Source organism: Leptosomus discolor, chromosome 19, assembly GCF_034619465.1.
Source record: "Leptosomus discolor isolate bLepDis1 chromosome 19, bLepDis1.hap2, whole genome shotgun sequence".
Taxonomy (NCBI): domain Eukaryota; kingdom Metazoa; phylum Chordata; class Aves; order Leptosomiformes; family Leptosomidae; genus Leptosomus; species Leptosomus discolor.
The window spans coordinates 5,262,522-5,284,343 of record NC_141409.1 but is presented as its reverse complement, the minus strand read 5'-3'; the positions used below and the strand labels follow the sequence as shown (position 1 = coordinate 5,284,343).

At 43.4% G+C, this 21,822-nt stretch overlaps 1 protein-coding gene across 3 annotated transcripts in view; it reads right to left on the bottom strand.

Moving 5' to 3' along the window:
• Window positions 1–21,822, bottom strand: part of PAPPA (pappalysin 1) — a 177,802-nt gene that overhangs the window by 147,895 nt on the left and 8,085 nt on the right. For all 3 annotated transcript variants that reach the window (XM_086475664.1, XM_086475662.1, XM_009955051.2), the window contains exon 2: window positions 3,010–4,078. In XM_086475664.1, the coding sequence (XP_086331790.1) occupies window positions 3,010–4,078 (1,069 nt within the window). The remainder of the gene's footprint in view (window positions 1–3,009; window positions 4,079–21,822) is intronic.

Below are 21,822 nucleotides of genomic sequence, written 5' to 3'. Positions count from 1 at the left end.
CGCAGATCAGAGGTGTCTTGAAATTGTTGTAGTGATATCGTATCGGTGGTTGCACTTAGTCAAAGAGCATCCACAGAGTTTTCTGTAAGAAGACTCAGCTCCTTTGTCCCAGGACAAAGGCTTGATGGACTGGGAATGAGAGTCAGAAGAAGGAAAGGGACTAAAAATTGGAGGTGAAGAGTCACTGAAGAGGGTTCATGTTTATAAGAGCATTAATCAAGCATTAGCACTTTTTGGGTGGTTCCAAAGGACAAAAGTATTTCAGGAATAAACTCTGCATGACAAACAGCTGGCTACAACTGCTGACACTAAGGATATAGAAGGAACAAAACCCAGTTGCATCTGAAGGCCCCCCCAGTACCAAGGAAGGCTGTGAAGAGTCTTTACAGCACAAAGTTCAGGAAACTTTTTATTGGTACCATTTCATCGTTCTTCCCCTCCCTTTTCTTCACCAGACTGAAGGCTCTTTTCCCTTTCTTCTTCTATTGTTAGACTGAACTTTGGCAGAGGAAATACCTGGAATTAGATGTGAGCTCTCAGTGGCTGTCGAGATGTCTTCGCTGACGTGGTGCAAGACCTGCACTAGAGGGGACCGAGGACTCTTTGCCAATGAAAGTGATGACAAGAGGGGCTGGTGATGCAAAAGGGGCCCAGTTGGTGCCAACTGAGTCACAGATTTTGACTGAGTCACTAATTGGCATGGAAATCTCTCTCAGGGGATGATGCTGAGGGCAATACCAAAGCCAAACATAGGGTTTGAATCTTCAACCCTTCTAGTCAATGAAGGCATCCCTGCCAAAGCCACTGCCCTAAACCTGCATTTGTTAGCCTAAACACTCAAAGCAATCTTCAGCCTTACAAACCTCACTGATAAGTCCACAGACCTAGCTGCTCTATTTTGCCATGCTGAGGGCAAACATGCATCATAGTGGTGGGTATGAGCTCAGCCTAAGCACATCAGCCACCAAATAAAGGCTCTGGAGAGACGGATTATCTTCTACTGCCTTTCTTGGTTTCATTGCCAGTGATCAATGCTGCATTAGAATGTCTGTCCAAAGACAAATAAATGAAATTTAACAACTAAATGAAATCTTTGGAGGATCTATGATTTTCTCAGGCTCTACACCGGGGAAGAGGACCTTCAGGCCTCCCTCACTGATTTCAGCGTGTCCATCAAGCGGCGGTGCTTCTCAAGCCAAAATGAACACACAGAAGATCTGTGAGCTCAATGCCACGAAATGCAAATCCTCTAGGCAAGTTCAGCAAGGTGGTTGTCTCCAAAAGGAACATCCAACTGCATATGCTGTGTTAAGGTAACTTCACATTTTGGATCTAAATATCTCGCTCAGGCTTGTGCAAGTACAATTTGTGCAGCAAAAAGACTTAATTTGAAATAGAAACATCTCTGTATGTCAGAATAACATTAAGGCACAGCCTCAAATCTGTCAACTAAAATATACAAGTCTCTTCCTATTTCATTTTGTATGGGTATTATGCTGGTCACAGAACAAGTGAGAAAAGGGTACTATCAAATCTAAAATAATGTATTTTTCTAAAAATTGTCATAGTTGTTATAACTAACACCTCGAGTTCTCAGAACTACGGTGTTAAAACAACCCAATTTGCATTACGCCTTTGACGGTATTTGTTTAGTTGTGCTCCTCTCCAGTTGAACAGTATTAAAAGACTGGCATTTTTGCTTTCGGTATTTTCAACCATTAGTATTTAAAGTAATTCCTCTTTTGAGCTTTGTTCACTGGTGACTGACTGAAGTCAAGCTGAGCTATAAGGATTTTTTTAAAAGCAACCTCACTGGAGTTTAAAAAAAAAAAAAGCTGGAAAGGAAGTATTTCTTTGCAGCTTAATTATGTGTATTTAAAGCTCCACTAGAGCTGATAATGTTGTTTAAAAACTTCTCTCTACTAAGGAAGTTACAAACATAGCCTGAATTGCTATAATGGAAGAGACTCCAGAACAGCTCATACCTTCCTTCTTAACCTGAACTTTAGTGTTGACAACAGAGGGGGTTCTGACCATCTACAGGTTTACTCCCATGACTCCATGAATTGCTCTAAAAAAAACGTAACATGGAATACAAACAACAGAATTTCAGCTTTAACCTTCATCTTCTGTGTTTATATTTCTGACTCATTCACAGGGAACACTTTTTTTATTTAAACATATTCTTATCTGAAGATGACCAAAAGCAAGTTGGAGTAACTGTAGGTACATGGTACTCAACTGATGCAAGTTGTTCAAGGACATCCCTCTTCAAACTGCAACACAAGGAAGCCTGTAGCTGAGGACCTCAGGGTATTATAAATGGACATCCACCCACAGGAACTCGCCCTGCCATTTGCAATGAAGTGGCATTACCTCCATTTTCATTCACACAAAAAGGGGCGCAGAAGAGTTCAGTTACCCACCCCATGTGTGCAACAGCACTGCCAGGAACCTGGTACCCACCTCCCTCCTCACAACCCACAGACTCAGCTGCCCCTCTGCAGCAGTGCTTAACAGAAAGCTGTACTCATAGCTCTAAGAATATAGAATAACCTACCTACCTTCAAAGAAGTCCTACAGAATTAAAGTCTACATAAGAGGATGCCTGAGGGGCTCTTTCCTCTCCAAACACGAGATCTTTCAGTGACATCCAGTCCCCAGTCCCGAGAGTCCATGGTTAAAAGAAACTGTGCAATGCTACAATATGCTGCTCGTAACCAACAACTAACCGGTCTCCCAAGTTGGCTGCTTCAGCCTTTAGCCCTAGCTTTCTTTAGCCTAGATGGAGAATACCAGCTCAACGGTAAGATGCTGTTGAGACCGTTACTGAGATTGCATTTGGATAACCGTAACGTGAGCCAAATGCTGAGAAAAAAATACATTAATCACAAACTACAAAGTCCATAATGGCAACAACACAAGGGTTCAAAAGCCAGCAGGCTGATCAATAGCTAGACAGATACTCATTACTATGATCAAAAAAAGCTTGTTTAAGAAATTTCCTACCTGTAAGGAGAATATGGGTCAAAGCATGTCTTGGTGACTTCTGTTATCTCTGGGTTACAGCATTCCCCACCATCGAAGTTGTATCTCTCGTAATTACAATCCATGTCACACACACCATTCTGCTTCTTCTTGTTGAAGAGCGTGTGGCGTACGTGTCGGCAGTCTCCGCCATCGTACCCAGTCAAGGTGTGATTGCACTCAGGATCACAGTTCTCGTCCCCGATCTTGCTGATATCACAGTTGGCCAGGATGAGTCGGTGGCGAAGGGAAGAGTTCTTCACCTCCAGCACCTCCAGCTCCCAGGTGATGTTGTAGTGGCTGAAAGCCTCATTTAAATGCTGATGCTGGAACTCAATCTGCTGCTGGCTGACAGTAGGGTTCTGGTGCTTGTCGTCGTAGAGATTTACCACGCGGTAGCGAACGATTTTGTTGCGGCGGAAGCTAGGGAGCTTGTTGTAGCTGGCAATTACATCCGTGTTGTCACAGACTGTCTGTCCGCAGAGAGGAGGGTCTAGGCTGGTATCCAGCAAATAGCCATGATGATAGCTAAACTTGCTCTGAGGACTGCTGCCATCCTTCATGGGAGACCAGGTGCTTTTCACATTCAGTAAACTGTCTTGAAGAACTAGCTGAGGTAGAGGCATGTCTTGTCTGTGAATTGCCTGGCCCATGTCCAACAAGATCTCCTTCTGAGACCGGGCTGTCCTCCAGAGGCTGAAGTGCTCTACGTAACCCCGATAGTTCTGGTTCAGGGCATTTCCTCCAACCATGAGCACCTTACACTTCAAGGTCAGAAGACTGAAGATGCTGCCCACTTGCTCTCCACTTGTGGCCACCTGGGCACCGTTCACATAGAGTTTCATCAGGTGCCCATCATACGTGGCAGCCAGATGCACCCACTGGTTGGGGAGGTAGCTGCGATGTGCTGCAATGGTGGTTATTTTGCGAGCACGGTCCGTCTTCAGAGAGAAGAAATAGCGGGGGTCTCTATTCCCCTGGTCACTGACGGTGTTAATCCCCAGGACCCATCCTCGGTCACGGGAGGTGTAAGAACATTTGTCATATAGTCCTATGTGCCCCCAAAAAAGAAATATAAATGAATAAGGATGACAGAATAAAGAAATTAGTCGTTAAATTGTATAAATATATATCTCTATACGTATATACACACACTCACCTACATATGTTAGAAAGCGTAAAGAAAGTTATTAAACCATCTAGTGCATGATTGCAGGAGATCTTGCTTAAGACTTGCTATTAAAGGTCAAGATCTGCCAGTGGCGTGTACAAATGGGATTCTCCCTCCCTGACCAAAGACCAAAACTCTTTTGCAAACTCCTATCAGCAAAATATTGTACTGTGCGTTCGGCTCTTACCTTCACTGAAACCGTACATCATTGGTTGACAATAAGAACAGTCTGAAGAAGCAACCCTTGTTGATCTCACTCATACCTCATACCTCCAACCCTTGTATCTAATAAGGTCCAGATGAGAAGTATAGTACAAAGTATAGTATTTTATAAGTATAAAATCTAAGTACTGCACAGTTTGAGAAACACTGAGCAGCTACAATAATCTTGATAGGTTCAAGCACCCAAATCCAACAGGGAGTGAATGGGATGTGTTCAGGCTACCTTCAAATTCATACACAATAAAAACCAGTAAGGAAATGGCATACGCTGGTATGCTGGATGTGCTGAACAAGGTGTATATACCACACCAGAAAGGGCAAGAAACATGCATGGATGGACACATACATTCAGAAAGATTCCTGCCCCCTCACACACACACTTACTAACAATTTGGTGCATCGCAGGGAAGATGCACTAATGATTTCTCTCATAGACAAAGTGCGGATCCACACCTAACGCTCTCTCAACCAGTCTTCAGACAGCTCCAAGCAGTGGGAAGAGCCCACTCCTTCTCAGTTTGAGACACAAGGTTTGGCAAGCTAAAGACCTACATTTCCATCTTTTAGTTCCCAAAGGCCAAGGGCTTCAGGGACACCTGTCAACTGAAAAAATAATCCTTAGAGCCTTCAACACCAAACGGCCTTTCTACCATCAGCACATAGAAAGCAATTCTTCCCCAAGCCTCTACTTTCAAAAGCCTAAACAAAAAATCATAAATCTCTCACAGTTCAGTCCTCATGAAAAGACTAAATATCCCCTTACCTCACCCCTGCACCCTAACCCTCCCAGCACTACAACCAAATAACATCTTCTGCTTCTGACTAAGTTGCTCAACAGCCATCTGTTAACAATCACTCATTAACAGTGCAGTCTTGTCTAGTATCAACAGAGCAAAGGTTACAGGAGCATTCACTGTATTTTTCCTCCTTTCTCCCAGCATCCACCTTCCTCACACCCTTCCCCTCTCCTCCTCCTCCTCCCCCTGTAAAGAAAGTCTTCTGATGGGAAAGTTAAAAAACTTAAACAGGCCTTTTTTTCTGCATGCTGGTATTTTGCTAGGGACTCTAAGCTCCCCCTTTTCCTGTTTCCTTTGGAAGAGAGATCCCAGGGTTCGGAAGGTAATGTGTTTATTCATCTGTAGGGCGCACTCAGTTCAAAACCTTTTCGAGACCAGCTTCTAGTTTATACTGCTACTTCTGGTCACAAGAAAGGAGACGAGGAGAACCAGAGAAGGAAAAAACAAATACGCTAAAACAAAAAAATCATGTTTGCTGGGATGGATATTTACCAGAGAAATCCGTGATATGAAAGCCAAAGCTACCAATGACCTTCTGGAGTCTGTTTTTCAAGTGGTTTTTAATTTTTCTTTATGGAATAAATACTTTTACATCATTTTCAGATGTAAGAGAGTCCATAAACATCTGCATTTTTATGGATCTCAAATGAAGGTATTGTCCAACGGTAGTGGGTGGATAATACTGCAATGAATAACAAGACAGCTGGCAAGATGAGTCCCTCTTCCAAATAAGTAATAAAAAAAAGTTATAAAAATCTCAACTTATTATAATAAGACCATTAGAGCTGGTTGGACGTTTTGTAAGTGAGCTTTTGCCTGCCAAGAAATGCCAACACGGTGAGAGCAGAAAAAGTGATGCAGAAACAGGCTAGTCCCAACAAACCTCTCTGAGAAGCTACAGGTCTTCAACATGGTCAGGGAAAACCCAAGGACTTCCTTGACTGTTTGACTGCAAGCACAGAAAGTCAACTCATCCCAGCCGTGCTCCCCACTACCTCCTGCCACCTTTGTCTGAATCCTCCAGGCCTGAGGACCACAGGGCAGCTGCACGTGCAGTAGCTGCACCACCTGTTTCTTAAGGCATCCAAGATCCCTACTTTTGGATGGATGGCTGGAAGTCCTGGAACAGGCTTCTGGGGTCTCCAGCTCCGGGGAAGTCCACCATACAGCCTTTAAGGTCAGTTTCTTTGGCTTTTTGTACTGACCAGGGCTGGAAATTTTCCCCCAAAGAACTAATAAATTATTATGGAATGGAAATTCAGTTTCCTAGCCAGCATTAAAGAACATCTTCCTCTCTCTCTGAAGTGCTGCATGATGCTAGTGATTGACCTCAGCTGAACAGATGGAGCTGCTGGAGGAATACTACAGAATAGTAGCAATCCTCCCTTGCCTTTGAGCATTTAAACCCTGATGTGATGCAATGTGTCTTGAGTTTGGCTCAAACAGCTGCCATCAATTCAAGATTTACAGGGAGCCAAAGGAGGGCAGAAAAAGAAAAAAAACAGTGACAATAGGGACACCACTGAACATGCCAGTATGAAAGCTGCTGAACTAAAACAGTCTACTATTCCAGTTCCTTACATTTTCTAGTTTAGGGCAAAGGTCACTACTGAATCCATATGCCACGTACAGTTTTCTTTTCTCAAACTTTTACTATTACAGACATCCAACTCTTGATGAAAAGACAGATTGAACACAATCCCTTCGGCAGCAAGACTTGTTTTATTCTTAAGAGAAAGGAAAAAGACTAAGAAAAGGGATAAAAAATCCACACTCCCTATAACTTGCAAAGTCGTACCAGTTCTTTATGACCTTCTTTCGCTTGTACACTGTACCTACTTTCCCAATCCTTCACTTACTTTTGGCTTTAGACTAAGAATCCTCCGGCTAAGGGAGTGTCACTTTTCCGTTTTGTCCCCAGCACAATGAAACTAATTTCAGCTGGGACTTTGGATGTCATAATAAAAGAATTTATTACTTCTTCTATGACAACTAATAAGGGCAAAGCCATTGAAAGAGGGACATGTGAAATAATTGCCAGAACTTCTGAAAACTGAATAATTTGATGTTTTCACAATTTATTTCAATTTAGTAAAAGGTTCCATAGCCATGAGTTATTTCTCAGACATAATTAAGAACATTTTAAACAAGAAGAGGCCTCTTTTACCCCAAACAAGGCTGTTTTTGAGCAAAATCGTCCCTTGCAATGGTTGACACTCCGAATTTCAAAATTCAGCTGTGACCACAACCAACATTTACATGAAAAACATACAGAGTTTAGATTCTCATTTACACTGAGAATTCTTTACAATAATGTGGTAAAGGACATTTTTAGCTACTTATTATCCCTTTACAAACCAAGAGTGGTGTAAAGAGGCCTCATGGTAAACGAGATTCAAGCCAATGACTGCAAAACCACAATTTGGCGAATATGCCTGAAGTTTCTGAGCCAACAAATGGTGCGAAATAAAACTGGTGTTTGTTTTCCCCACAGCAATTAGATTAAAAAAATATGTACAAGTTTCATACAGCAGCAAACAGTTTTCCTCACTTCTGCTTGCCCTGAGTTGCTAGAAAGGGATGGAGCTACAGCTGAGAGGAATACTGACAGCGCTTCTAACTCCTTAGTCTGAATGATTTTTCCCTGTAAAGCTTCTGTTCCTGAAACACAACCGATTAAAGCAGAATTTTCTCTTTTACTAAAAAAAAGAAGAGGTGCTAGTTCAGCTTTCCAGTAAGAGGCATTGGTAACCTTCCTTTCCCACAAAGGAGTGAGTCACTTTTCAGACAAGTCCAGAGAAGTGCATGAACAGAGTGAGATGCCACGTTCCTGTATGCTTGGCCAGAGACAGACTTTGATGGCCCACGAGGCTCCTTCCAGTCCCATGATGTTTGTCCCTTATAGGAAAAGTAAATTCCTAGGCATCAAAAGGGTGGGGAAAGCTGGAAAATCAAACTCCAGAGGCCAAAAGCCAAACATGGAAAACCATAAATATAGTCTCTCCCATTTTTTAACAAGTGAAATCTCAGTTCTCTGGCTACTGACCCACAACCACTCCAACACACAACTGTCCATCTGACCTCTTCCAGGAGGCCCTAACCAAGGCCGGTGTATGACTTAGATCCCAGTTTGTTTTCAGGACTTTGCTGGGGACTTAAATAGAGCCACACTCCCCGCACGGGCCCTGTGCACTGGACAGGATTTGGCAGCATGAGCATCAGCTGCTGAAGTTCTGGAAGAAAGTCTTGGGTGAGGACATGAGGCGTTGCTGTAACCGAGCTCACGACACCGAGATTGGAGGAGATGTTTATCAGCAGCAGCCATAGAGAAACGGGAACTCACAGCTAGAGGCTGTAGCTGCTGGAGTCATAAGGCACACTCTGTGGGCAGAGTTTGAAAGAAGAGAGGCCGAAGTAGCCGATGCAAGCTGCTGTAATCCACTTTAATATTATCAATAACAGACTCCAGGCCTCCCTCACGCACTTCAGTGCTGTTTCTTGCATCTTGCTAACAGCAATCTTCCCGGTAATCAGCCCAACCATAGAATTACCTAAGAATTTAATTCATTATGCAGAAAAAGTTTCCCCACTTTGCTGAGCAACAGGAAGTAACAACAACAACAACAACCACCAAACCCCTCAAAAAAAAAAAAAAAACCCAACCCAACCAACCAAAAAAAACCCAAAACAAACAAACAAAAAAGACTTGTTATGCTTTCCTTTCCAGGAGCCGAGAGGCTGGGGGCAGGGGAAGGAGGAGGTCATTTTGACTTTGAACACATCAGGTGTGCTGTGGCGCCCGTCACAGCCGTGCAAGGCAGAACGGAAAACAGTGCCCCGCACTTCTGAAAGTTGGCTGTGCCTGTTTTGCTGGGAGACTCCAACCAGAGGTGACAGGACTCAGTTATGAAAGGGGAATTTAGGTCAACAATCAAAGCTGCAGTCAGGGGGCCCAAGAACAGGGAGCTAAAGGTTGGGGCTGTTTTTTTCTTTAGCATGCTTTAATCGTTTAGTATCAAAGCACAGAGGAACGCTTGAAAGAGCAAATATTCTACAGGAACCTATAGAAAGCTTTTATCTGTCCAGAGGAAAATAATTAAAACCGACAGATTTGGGTTAAGTATCCCCATGTTCCATGCAATTGGATAAGTCAGCGAAGATCCACTGGAGCAGTTCTTGAGTTCTGCACTGGATATTTCATGGTATGACGTTGAACCCAATACAGTTCTACAAAGGGGAGAAATAATCTCTCCTTTCCTTTGCCGTGCTTTCCCCAGCCCCCACTTCCTTCCATGAGAGTTAAATAATTCAAAGTCTAGAAGTACTTTAGGCAACATCTCTGTCTATACCATTTCCAACACAGCTAAGAGGCCTCCTGAGGTCGGCCCCTGAGACAAGGAGTGGCTCAAACAAACCACCTGAGACTTGCTCAGGTGGCAATGTATTACTTAAGTGAGCAAAAAGGGGATGTTTGCTGCTGACACCTATCTCGCTGAATTCACACCAGATATTATCACTTACAAGCTATGCAATAGGATTCAGATCTGAGACAGGAGAGAGTTCTTTTTGTTTTGACATGAAAGACAAGATCCTCATCATGTAGAAATGCAGAGTCTAATACAGCTATGCCTATTTAATATTGAGAATTTGGCACAAGGCTCTTTGCAATATCAAAATCTTTATATCATTGCCATTTAGCATTATATTAAGCACATATTCTGTACTGTTTCTCAAATTCCCAGTCACTCACATGCTCAGTGAGATACCTTGAAGCCTGAAAACAGGGAGGTGAGAACAGCTAAAACAGCAAAACATGAATTTGTAGTGGCTGGTTAGTTATGAACACTACATAAATCCTTCCCTTCTGATAACAAAATCATGTAGGCTGCAACAGAGCAGCCACTGGCATGGACAATCACATTAGTGACACTTCACTGAGCCTATTGTGAGAATATACGCGCTAACAGTATCTAAGAGCTTCCTGCAAGCAGATCTGGTAGGCTGGGGTTAGTGAGAAATTATTAGATTGTGAGGATTTTGAGGTGTAGGGGAACACACAACACTGCATAACCAGGTGACAGCGGAGCGAGCTTCAGTCCTTGCAGTATTATAACAGGGTCATGCTTGGAGACTGGGTATTGCTTTTGCAAGGGCTCCTTTGTATACAGTATCAGCGTAAACAAGTATTAGTGGGAAGGTTGGCTTCTTATCTAGATCTCCCTAAGCGTTTCACAACAAAGCTGCAGAACCAGTGGAGACTGGTACTTGGTTAACAAACTGTGGCTGTTTATGATCTAATAACTAGGTTTAGGTGGGCTTTTAGCTGGATAGCAAAAAGCACATCCTTCACAAGGGTCAAACTTCAGACCCTGCTATAAAGTCTGGGACCATGGGAACATTCCAGAGAACGAGGGTAAGGATTTTCTAATATCTACAAAACAATCTATTTCTTCTGCCTTGTTCTCAGAAACAACCCAGTATTTTTGGTTGAAGCTTGGAAAACCAGTATGTGTCCATGTTATTAGAGATGATCACACGCAGACATAGAGACAGTATTAAGACAGTACAGGCAGGCTTCGTTTGGATACTACTTAGAGTCATACACCCTGCAGCCATCAGCATCTTCCTGCAGAGAATCACCGGTGTATGTCACAAATACGGGAGGCTTTGCAACATGCTTGATTCAGACAAGAATTCAGGTTGGTGGCTGCCAGTTTTAGACACTCTAGTGTGGCCCACTGATAATAAAGCAGAGGTTAGTGTTTATGAAAACCCAGATACCCTTCAAATACAGGGAACAGAAAGCCCTCAATATGTTTGTTGGTTTGGCTCAAAGGGACCTTAACAGACCTCTCAACTTCCAAGCTTATCTATGCTCACTGATCAGCAGAGCCAGGTTACGAATTAACCATCCTATTGTAGCTGAGGCAGTGTATTCACCTTCAGAGAAATCCAGCACTAACATCGTTCCCACTTTAAAAGCAGATGCTGCAAAACACACAGATACATATCAAGAGGCATGCATGAAAATCATCCATCTTCCCCAGACACATGCACCACACACACAAAACTGGAAGCACACACAAACCTGCAAAAGAGGGCGTAAACACAATGGCACACCAGCAGAAGGGTCACTCTACACACACAGAGGAATGTACCCAGCAACATGCTTGTTGGAACATACGTTACCTCCGCTTCCACGTTTCCTCCTCTTCCCTGCACTATTAGCCAAATACTGATTAGCTGCCAGAGCTCTACAGAGAAATTCACTCTTGTGCATGCTAACACGGAGTGGCTTTCCTACCTTTTGTAAGAGTTAATGCTAGAGAGCAAACACAGAGAGCATCTTCTATGGAAGGAACAGACACGTTAAGTACTATCACTTCCAGGCAATCTAAATGATAAAGTGGTATTTCTGGGCTCCTTTTCGAAAACAGCAGAGAGACTTGATCATAAACTGGGTCAAGATAGGTCAGCATACCTCAGAGCAGATCAGATGGCCAGAGCATCCCAGGAGGAAACGTTCTCCTGGAAGGATTATTAGGGGCACATCTGTGCCATCAGATGACCGTGCACAATACCCATCAGCTCACTGGGAGTTCAATATGGCATTTCCTTTCAAAACGTGCTTTGTGCCTGACAAGCACTGCAAGTCAATCAGCTGCAGCAGCGGCCAAGCCCATAGTTGTGCTGGAAAATTGCCCGACATTCTGCCCTACGGAACCCCCTCAAAGGCCAGAATTGCGGAGCAGCGAGAAGTGGAGGTCTACGCACGAGATTGCTTGTGGTGCTGATCAAAATACACAGCCAGGATTGAAGGGGGGACAACAAAACAGCTTGTTTTGCTTTTTAGAATTCCCTTGCCTCTGACCTTTACAGCAGCTTTAGGGCAGCACTGGAACCAGATGAGCAGTTACTACTCCCAGCTGCAGAGAGAAGAGCTTTTACACCATTGCACAATGCATGTGTGTTGGGGGGGGAGGTTAGGGCTAGAGAACAAAGAACGAAATCTAGTGGCACCTAAATCAAACATTATGATCAATGAGGGAGTGGGAAGAGGACCTGGGGAGCGGGGACAACCTTACAACCTTTCCAGGATCAGACAGATGGCCAACATCCACATTATTACAAAAACAAAACAAAACCAAAAAATTCCATGAATGCAAACTAGGGCACCCTGCGAGGAGACTGTAAAAATCACATCATGATAGCTTAGGCTTGTCTTTGTAATTGAGGGGCATTTCCACATGAAACAGTTTTAGTTATTTAATTGGATTTTGAGAACATTCTTGGGCAGATACTTTGTGAGTGCAAAACTGAGTAGTTCCAGTGCATTTACACTGATTTATACCACGCAAGGTCTTTGCCTCTGTAAGAATTAAATATTTTATTGTAAAAATATCTTAGATCTTATCCAGACTCAAATATCTTATTGCATCTGGCTTTCCCATATGACTGCATCTTTCCTGTACTAATGGAAACAACGGAGGAATTTACCAACCTTAAAAGAAATGTCTCCAATGCAATACACAGAACAGCATGCAATAACAGCAGGCAGAACGGAGCTGATTGTGCCTGTTTTCTGCTGTCGCTTTTGAAAGGGATCCGGGCCTTCTCTAATCATGGCTATTTCGTGCCTCAAATTCCCCGCTCCATACTTGCATACAAGTTCCAAACCCATACACAAACCACAGAGATATTTCTGCTTTCTAGGAAACATCCTGCTGAAAAAACCTGACTCTCTAACATGATATAACTATTATAAGTATGCATTCCAGATAGGCTGTAGTCACCACATACTAACCTAAGTATATAATTTTAGAGCTCTATTTTTCTGCTCAGTTTGAATCCAATTTCATTTGTTTTAGTATGATTTTCCTCCTGGAAATACCTGAGCCTGTATTTCTGCTCTACAAATATCAGTGATCACTTGATCTGTGAGCACAAATAAACAGACATCTAAAAGAAAATTCTCACACAGATACTCACAATGTCTTGGAAGCGTACAGAAACAAATTCACACCTATTAAACCGAAGGCTGTAGCTGAAAATTCAGCCTTTAGTTCTTCAAGGACAAGATGGGACAGCGATGGGCAAACCTCCAAAAGGTCATAATTCTACTTCGCTTTCCATAAGCGTTGCCAAAGTCAAATGCTTCTCAAAAGTAATTGACCTTCTCAAGTCTGCAGAACTGGGAGAAAAATGTAAAAGAAACAAGCTACCTTGGAAGGTTTTTGGCAATTCTTGTGTTTAGCTGAGCAGCAGGAAATATCGTATGTCCAACCATTCTTATGTTATTTCAGCCCTTCCACTTCTGGTTAAATTTGGAACCAAAGAAATGAAGACTAACAAAACAGCATGTACATGTACTGCTTTCTCTGTGCATAGGCCTATATATACATGTGCACGTGGGTTTGAGGGAGCAGACTGGCACATTTTGAGCACTTGGCTTAAATTTGAATTTTGAGGAACGGTCTCCAGCTGGGGATGGCTCAAATGAAACAAAATCCTGTCTCAGAACCCTAATTACCTTTGATAGGCCTTTGGTCTATATTTTGTTTGCAACTCAGCCAAAGTCATAGGAATAGGTCACTTCAGCAGGCAGCCTACGTACCCTTCCAGACTGCTGTTCTGCCCTGAGACAATGAGACAGACCACTCAGCATGAAGATGACAAGCAAAAGTCACCTCAAGCTTATTCTCTGCTTTCTCATTCACCTGTTTGTTTTTAATGGACATCTGCTGCGTTAGCTTCACAGTCCTGACACTGTCAGTGCTCCAGCTTCCACAGGGAAACCTTGATTTTGCTCCCCAAAGGTTGTATTCTGGAGGTAAATTCTTGGCTTCACTGAAGTCAACAGTAAAACTCTTACTACCTTGAAGGGGAATGAGAAAAGATTTCAGTCTCGTTTTTCAGCTTGTCTTCAGACTAGCACTCTGGATGTTTGGAAGGTGAAAAGTCAAGTCATTGCTCAGCACACCATTCTGGTTAAAGGTGACAAAACCTAAACAAGATTAACAACATATGAAACTGAGCCTGACAATTCAACTATAGTGATGCCCAGGAGATCCTACAAAAACCCTACAGGTATCAAGGAGAATCCATAGATATACTGGAAAATGAAAGGATTTTAAATTAGCATCCTAGTGCTACCTGTGCCTTACTGTTACCTTCAATTATTTTTGCAGTAATAGCTGAAAATCACAGAATAATCTGACGTTATAAGCAGACACATTACGGGTGGGGACTGAATTAACTCCTCTTTAAAGAACTTGTAATTTGGAAAAACACTAAATTTTTATTTGAAAGTTATGGTGACAGGTATTCCACCATTCTCTTGGAAAGACTTTTCAATGACTGACTACTCTCAGGGCTAAAAATACCATACTTTCCCTCTGTTCTAAAGTTGCTTAGTCTCCATGTGCATCCATTAGATTTACTCCTAACATCTACAATTGATTTCCAATCTTGAATTATCAGATTAATATTCCCCAAACATAAAGTTATCATAATGATCAAGTCACCTCTTAACCTTCTTGCACTAAATACTTTAAGACTGGTTACCAGTCATATAATTATTGTCATTGTTAATTTTTTTAATCTAAATCCTCTTTTTGAAAACATCCTTCTTAAACTGTGGACACCAGAACTGGAAAAAGCACTTCAGGAGCAGCTACTCCAGTGTCAATACAAGGATAACACAACCTCCCCAATCCTGTTCAAGGCTCCCTTGTTTACATAGCCAACAATGACTCTAAACCTTTGGCCACAGCACCACATTAGCAGCTCACATTTACACGCTTTATCTATTCCAACAGGCAGTTACTCCCACACATTTAGCTTCCAGGTGAAAGACCCTTCCCCCACCATCCCTCCTTTATGTATGACCTGCTGCCCATCTTTCTATATGTATGACTTCACATTTGGCTTTCTTCTAATGCATACTGTTTGCATGTTCTCAATTTTCGAAAACACCCAAATGAGAGTCCTGTTTTGGTCATTGTTTACCACTCCCTGCACTCTGCAACATCTGCAAATTTTATCAGCACTGATTTTATGTTTTCTTGCAGGTTGTTGACAGAAAATATTAACCACTGAAGAGCCAAGATTGCATTGTGCTGAATAGGGGGGAACGTGGCCAGAGTCACACTGCTCAGGCAACAGCTCTGGTTTTCAGTAGGGGAAAATAAATACCTGTGATACTCACAAATACGAGCTTACACAAGTCAAGAGAAAAAAGATGGGACAAATAGATAAGTAGGAGATGGGCAAGATACGCCTCTGTCTTTTTGTCTCATTGGCATTCCACAACCACAGTCTTCTCTACAGGAGCATAGCACTGCAGGGACCTAGCACGACTCTGGCCAATGGGACTTCTTGGCCAAGCATTTCTTCTTTTTGGTACAACAGAGTGGCATTTCCCACTTTCAGCATCATACGATCGAAGCACTGCACTGATGGTACTACCTCATCCTTACAAACAGCGTCCCTCTGGGGGCTGCTGAGAACCATTATCCTACCTTCACAAATGGAAAGGACAGGGCTGAAGGCACCTCAGAGCAATGGCGAGGTAGCAACTAAAATCCCAGAGCAACCTGTGCACCTCCAGCCACTGTGCCACAAAATAAGCAGCTTGAATTAGCAGAAGCGGGAGCCTCTCACAGCAGTTTCATCACCACTGAAACAAATTCTCGCAAAGCATCTAATTTATCGCTGAAGGGAATATCTGTTCTTTTCCCGAAACCACCAGCCAAAAAGAAACCTCTACCCTTTGCAACTGACTCTGTTTTCTTCTCTGCCAACTAGTCTCCGTCTCTGCTTTCCTCACAGAACATCTTGTGGCAATGCCCTTCTATAGTCATGTTCACATAAAAACGTGTGCCTCGTCAAGCTTGCCCTGTCACCAGTGTTTGACAAGTGTCAGAGAAACCCCATAAAAGCCAGGCTGCAAGTTCGTCAGTGCAAAGGACACCATGTGTTGAACACATTGACAGTTCTCAATAAATAACATCCCTGCTGAACAGCTGGTTGGATTGCTTGGGTTTGGAAGAATGTTGGCCACATTGCCTACTTACGTGCATCCTCCTCAATGATGCACAGAAGATCCTGTGCATGGGGAGAGGAAATACATCACTGCCAGAAGACACCAAAGTGTCTTTAGAAAAAAATGAAAATGTATCTGAACACAAAATTAGATCCTGACTCAAGGTTCACGGCTAATTTCAGACAGGCAGATGTGCAATAACGTGTTGGTTTCTTGATACAGGTGCAAGAGACATTCATCGTGAGGGGAGGCGAGAGATGGGCGATGGCAGGAAGAGCTATCCTGATCTCGCTTCTTTCTTCCTTCTCTCTCGTGAAATACATAGCTCCCATTTTATCTAGTGCCTTCTTAAGTATCAGAGCACAGAAACTGTTCACCAAAACAGTTTGGCCTTCAGTGTGAGACAAAACGCATGGTGGGGGCAGGAAGGCCCTTGCTTCTCTGCCTCTGCCATCAGCGCTTGAGGCAGAAGGAAGAGTTTGGTGTGGTTCAGCCTCCTACCGTTGCAAGATCTCTTCCTCCGTGAGTGCAAGTGTTCCTGCTTTGCAGCCAAATCCCAACCCTGCAGAAACCTTTGGAGAAGAAACACAGACCCCTCACAGTATCATTCTGCTTCTGTGTGATGCAGCTGCTGTTGCTTCCCTCTCCGGACTGTTCCACGGAGCCTGCAGGTGTTCGGATACAGCCATTTCCCAGTAAAACTGGTGGTATGCTGGTGTTTAAAATAAAATAAAATAAACCCCTAGTATTACAGCATATAGCTGAAGACCACCCCTGTTTGAGCATTGCCTCTGGTGAGACATAGAATGTAAACAGTCTGTTTGATTAAACCATCTCTAGCAAGAGGACTTTGGGGAATTCCAGTCTTTCCCAGCGCAACGAGCAGAAGATACTCTGCTCTTCATTAATTCAGAGCTCTTCAAAGGGCAAGAATGAATCGCTCAACATTCCTCCTAGGAGAAACTGTTGATAGTTATCCTGGAATTCTTGGAGGAAACTCACCAATATAAATCAGGTCCATTTCCACCACCACCCCACCCCACTTCTTTATTTAATCTGTTCACAGGCAAAGGGATTGTGTAACAACTGATAAACTTTGTCCATGCTGCAATATGAAATGTTCATTTCTGATTGTCTTCCCCCATCCATTGGGGTGGGAGGTGGAGAGACCACACTGGAATAGTCTTAGAGATAAGGCTATTAATTACATGACAGAAAATATTTGTACAATAAGAGAAACTGCTCTTTCAACAAAAACAACAGATAAGACTATTTTAAACCACCACATTTTAAGGTATGGAGATTCTCCAGCACCGGAGACTTTCTGTAATACATCCAAAACTTCAAGGCACTTTGGCCTAAAAATTGGACCAGACTTTCACATCTACTATATCTGTAAAAGCTCCCTTATTCCCAATTTCCAAAGACACTCTTATGGAAGAGGAGGAGCCTGGGACGGTGACATGAGCACTGCATTGATAACACACCTCTGCACAAGCGAGGAAACACAGCCCCGACCAGTGCTGCCTCCCTCACTCCACAGCTTTTCTTTATCTGATGATTTTCCCATCAATTTTGAGTAGCCAGAAAGGCTTTTCCAGAGGATCCCAGTGTCTCCTGGAAGGAAACAAACACATAATTCCCTCACCTCCTGTCTGAGACCACCAAGGTGCGGTACTAAAGGCACAACCCAGGAGCAGCCACAAGAAAATGGACTTTTTCTTGGGTTCCCCCTGTGCTGTAAGGGGTTTGGGGGACCTCTGGAGCACGTTAAAGCATTTTGTGTTTTGCAGCCGACAGCACCATTACCACACGCCTACGTGTCCTTTGCTCCACAGCTCACGGTGACTACTCAGTCCCTCGTTATCCACTTCCTTGGGTCCTGCTCACTCCTACCTCCTAAAGCTGGTAGTTCTGAGAGTGATGTGCAACACCAGATGTATCAGCCTCATGCTCAGACTACAGCAGGACAATGATCGTTTAGGCTGTTTTAGTCCTTTACAGCCTTTACGCAACTCAAGAGCAACAGTTTTACCAGGAGCCAGAATCTAAATGCCAGTGCTTTAAAAAAAAAAAAAAAAAAAAAAAAAAAAAAAAAGGGACAAAATCAGTAGATTTATCAAAAAGAATTTCTACAAGTTCATCGAAGTTAGCCTCCCTGCTCGGGATTCCTGAAGACTATCCACACTGATTTTAAAGCAAATTGAGACTATAATTTTACTCTCTCTTTTTTCATATTTTCCGTGACGAAGGGAAAAGAAGAGAAAGACGCATAGCTAGGCAGACAGGCAAACATCTCATCAAAGAAACTCCTACAAGCAGATGCAGAGTAGGAAACATCCCGCAACCCTGCTGGCTCCAACCCACAGCCTGGACTTGAGTGCAGGGTTCAGTTTCATTAACTAACTTTTCTTCCTGTGAACTTCCTCTGAGGGTGTTTGTTTATAAACAGAGGAGGGGATATTACTGCTGGAGATGGGACAGTATGGGAGGGGTGAAGGAGTTTAGGGTCACAAGACTGGAGAGTAGAGTTCAGAAGTGTTTGTTGCCAGAAACACAAAGGGCTCACTGTAAAACTGGTATATGGCCTAATTTCACAGTCTAGAGGGATTACGATAGGTATATGCAGAAAACGCTCCAAAAAGTAAAAACAACCCCACATTGTACAAATGTTTCCCACTGCATCACCATAACCATTACACACCCAAATTAAACCATCAACAGCGGTGACGGTGGTTGGAGGTTGTTCTCCATGACATCCACTTCTCAGCTTGTTCATTTTCCCCATTGCACGCACTCTGTCTCTGCCCCAAATTCTACATGTTCATCGGTCTGCAGCAGCCCCCCTGATTTCCTCTCCAAAGGAGTTACTCTGGGTTTACACTGGTGTGTTCAACAACAGAATCTGGCTTCTACTGCTCACCCTTCCCTCTGCCAAGTACGTGTTTCAAAATTGTGTGCGTAATGCATTTAGTTAACATTTGCTTTTTCTCCCTGAACATCTCCATTCATGAGCCACAGCACAGCAGGTTTCCAATTCTTGTCTAGTTTACGCTGAAAATAATTCCCATTAAATTATCACTGGTGAAAGGTGCTGTTTTGACCTCGGAGAGGCTGCTCTGTTTATCCACAAGACAGATGCAATGTAAGACAGTAGTAATGTAAGCTCCAGATTTCAACCTTAGCACCTCAGACTTTACAAGCACAGATGCTGTTGAATTCAGAGCAAAATCCCATGGGCCGTATGATGCACAGCCTCCCTGTTGACGCTCCTGACAGAAACACTGGTCGTTTAGCCACGAGGGTATGCACTAGATGATGATCCCTCCCCAAAACGGTCTGGGGCACTAACATGCTGTGTGCAAGACCCCTTCTGCAACCTCTCACCTGGTCTGTACTTAACTATGGGGTAAATTAATTGCTTTTGCCCTTCATTAATAACCTGAGATACCCAGAGACAGATTTTCAGCATTTCCTCAGAAGAGAAGCAGTTATAACGTACACGTTTCACAAGCTGTTCCAGCAAGCCAATATATTAATCAATGTGCAGGTGTACCAAAAATATCAGTGTATCCAATTTAAATAAGAGTACTCTGAACTAAGGGGCTTCGGTGGTATTTGCTTTTCTCTCTGATCATGGGCTGCACACGCTGTTCCATTTGAGAAATACAGTAATTCATGCTGATTCAAACATCACCAGCATGTCTGGTTCAGAGACATTAATTCCAGACCACCTGATTTTCTGCCACCTCCAAAGAGCTCACGTCACAAATGCCGTCTTCACCCATCCCCTGTGTTGCCAGAGCTTTCAACGGTGCGACACCAGGTAAAAGACTTCATCACCACCATTAGCTCAGTGCAGCAACTAACCAGTGAAGAACCATCGGCAGCTACAAGTAAACACCCTCCAGGAATTGGGGTGTGCTGCCGTCACGTGGGGAACAACGCAGGCTGAGGAATAACCATCATCACCCCTAACAAAAAAAGTTTAACAAAAGGCCAAGCCTGCTGGCTTCTGTTTCCAGCTCTGCCACCAACATGCCACCACACCTTGGACAAATCAGAGCACCCCTCCATTCCTCAGTTTCCCTGATTTTAAGGGCAATGTTCTCTCATGCCTGAGAAACTTATCACCACCATCAGCAGGATGTTTGGAGGCAGTTATCAGGACTACAAAACCACAATGATAAAGGAAAATAAGAGTAGTAGGATACATCAGTACAAGAGAAAAAACCCTCCATTCAAAACTAAGTAACATTGGTAACAGTGAAGGCCTTTCCTTTCCATTTCTCTCCCTGCCTTAAATAAAACAAACAAAATAATGGTGATAAGATCTCTTTCCTCAATCCAATGGATGAGCTTTGTGAATATGCTTCCAACACTAACACCAGAGAACAAGCAAGGAAGAAAACGAAGGAGGAAAGGAGCCTGCAGCTGATGCTCGGTGTCGGCAACAGGGCTCCTCTTCTCCCAATTCCATGACGACAGAAGACTCCCGGGAATCAGATGAGGGAGGGGAAGATAGGTCAGAGGAGATAAATCCATATGGGAAGGTGATTTAAAGCAAATAGAGAGACAATAAATTAGATAAGGAAAAGGGGGAAAAACACAGCAGAGGGAAGAAGGAGAAGAGATAGAAGAGCCCTAAGTATCACTCAAAACGGAGACTCAAGGAAAGCCTACCAGACCCCGGGAGTTGATCAGCAAAGAACAAAGTGGTTTTCTTCTCTAACACAGCAATTCTTTTGCTTTCACGAGCTGGTATCATAACTCTCAGATGCCGCTTCACCAGGCCAATTCCAGATGCTTCTCAGTTTCACTTCACCCTGATTCCCTCTTTGTGAGAACAACCTTGTTTGTGTACCGCTAGGATGGATATTAAACAGAACAATATCAGTAATTCCCAGAAAATATGCATGAGCATATGCCTGACTAAGCACACAAACACACAGCCTGCTTACCCTCTGTTCCCACAGCACTTCCAACACGAGTTGGCTGAAGCCACCAAGCTGGTGGCCACCCTTGGTCTGCAAGGAGGAGATACCCTGCTCCTGCGGCAGAAGAAGGTGAGAACTGCAGAGTGCACAGGGTTACCCACGGCACGTGCTTGCTAGGGAGGAGAAAACCAGCAACTGTGCGAGGCAAGAAGAAGGGAAAGACGGGGGAAACAAGGACACCAGATAGTAGAGAAAGAACCGAGACTGTGACGACGATAAGAGAGGGTGGAGAGGTTGGACGGGAAAGCTACACACTTACATCACCCAGCAAAACAGAAAACCGGACAGAGTGTTTTGAATAAGTGCTCTTTTTAACACTGAAAAAGTGCCCCCCCGCCCCCCAAAAAGAAAAAAAAAAAAAGAAAATTTTAAGAGCAAGGTTGAAAGAGACAGAGGCCAAAGTGGGATTTGGAGTATAGCAAAAACAACAAAAATAAACATGTCCCCTTCCCCTGGCCAACTCCTCTGATGTTAGAGCTTCACAATATTTCTGCTCTTGTATCCAAAGCAAGAAAGGACAGCAAAATAAGGGATGTTAAAGCAAGGACCATGGAAGGGTCCAGG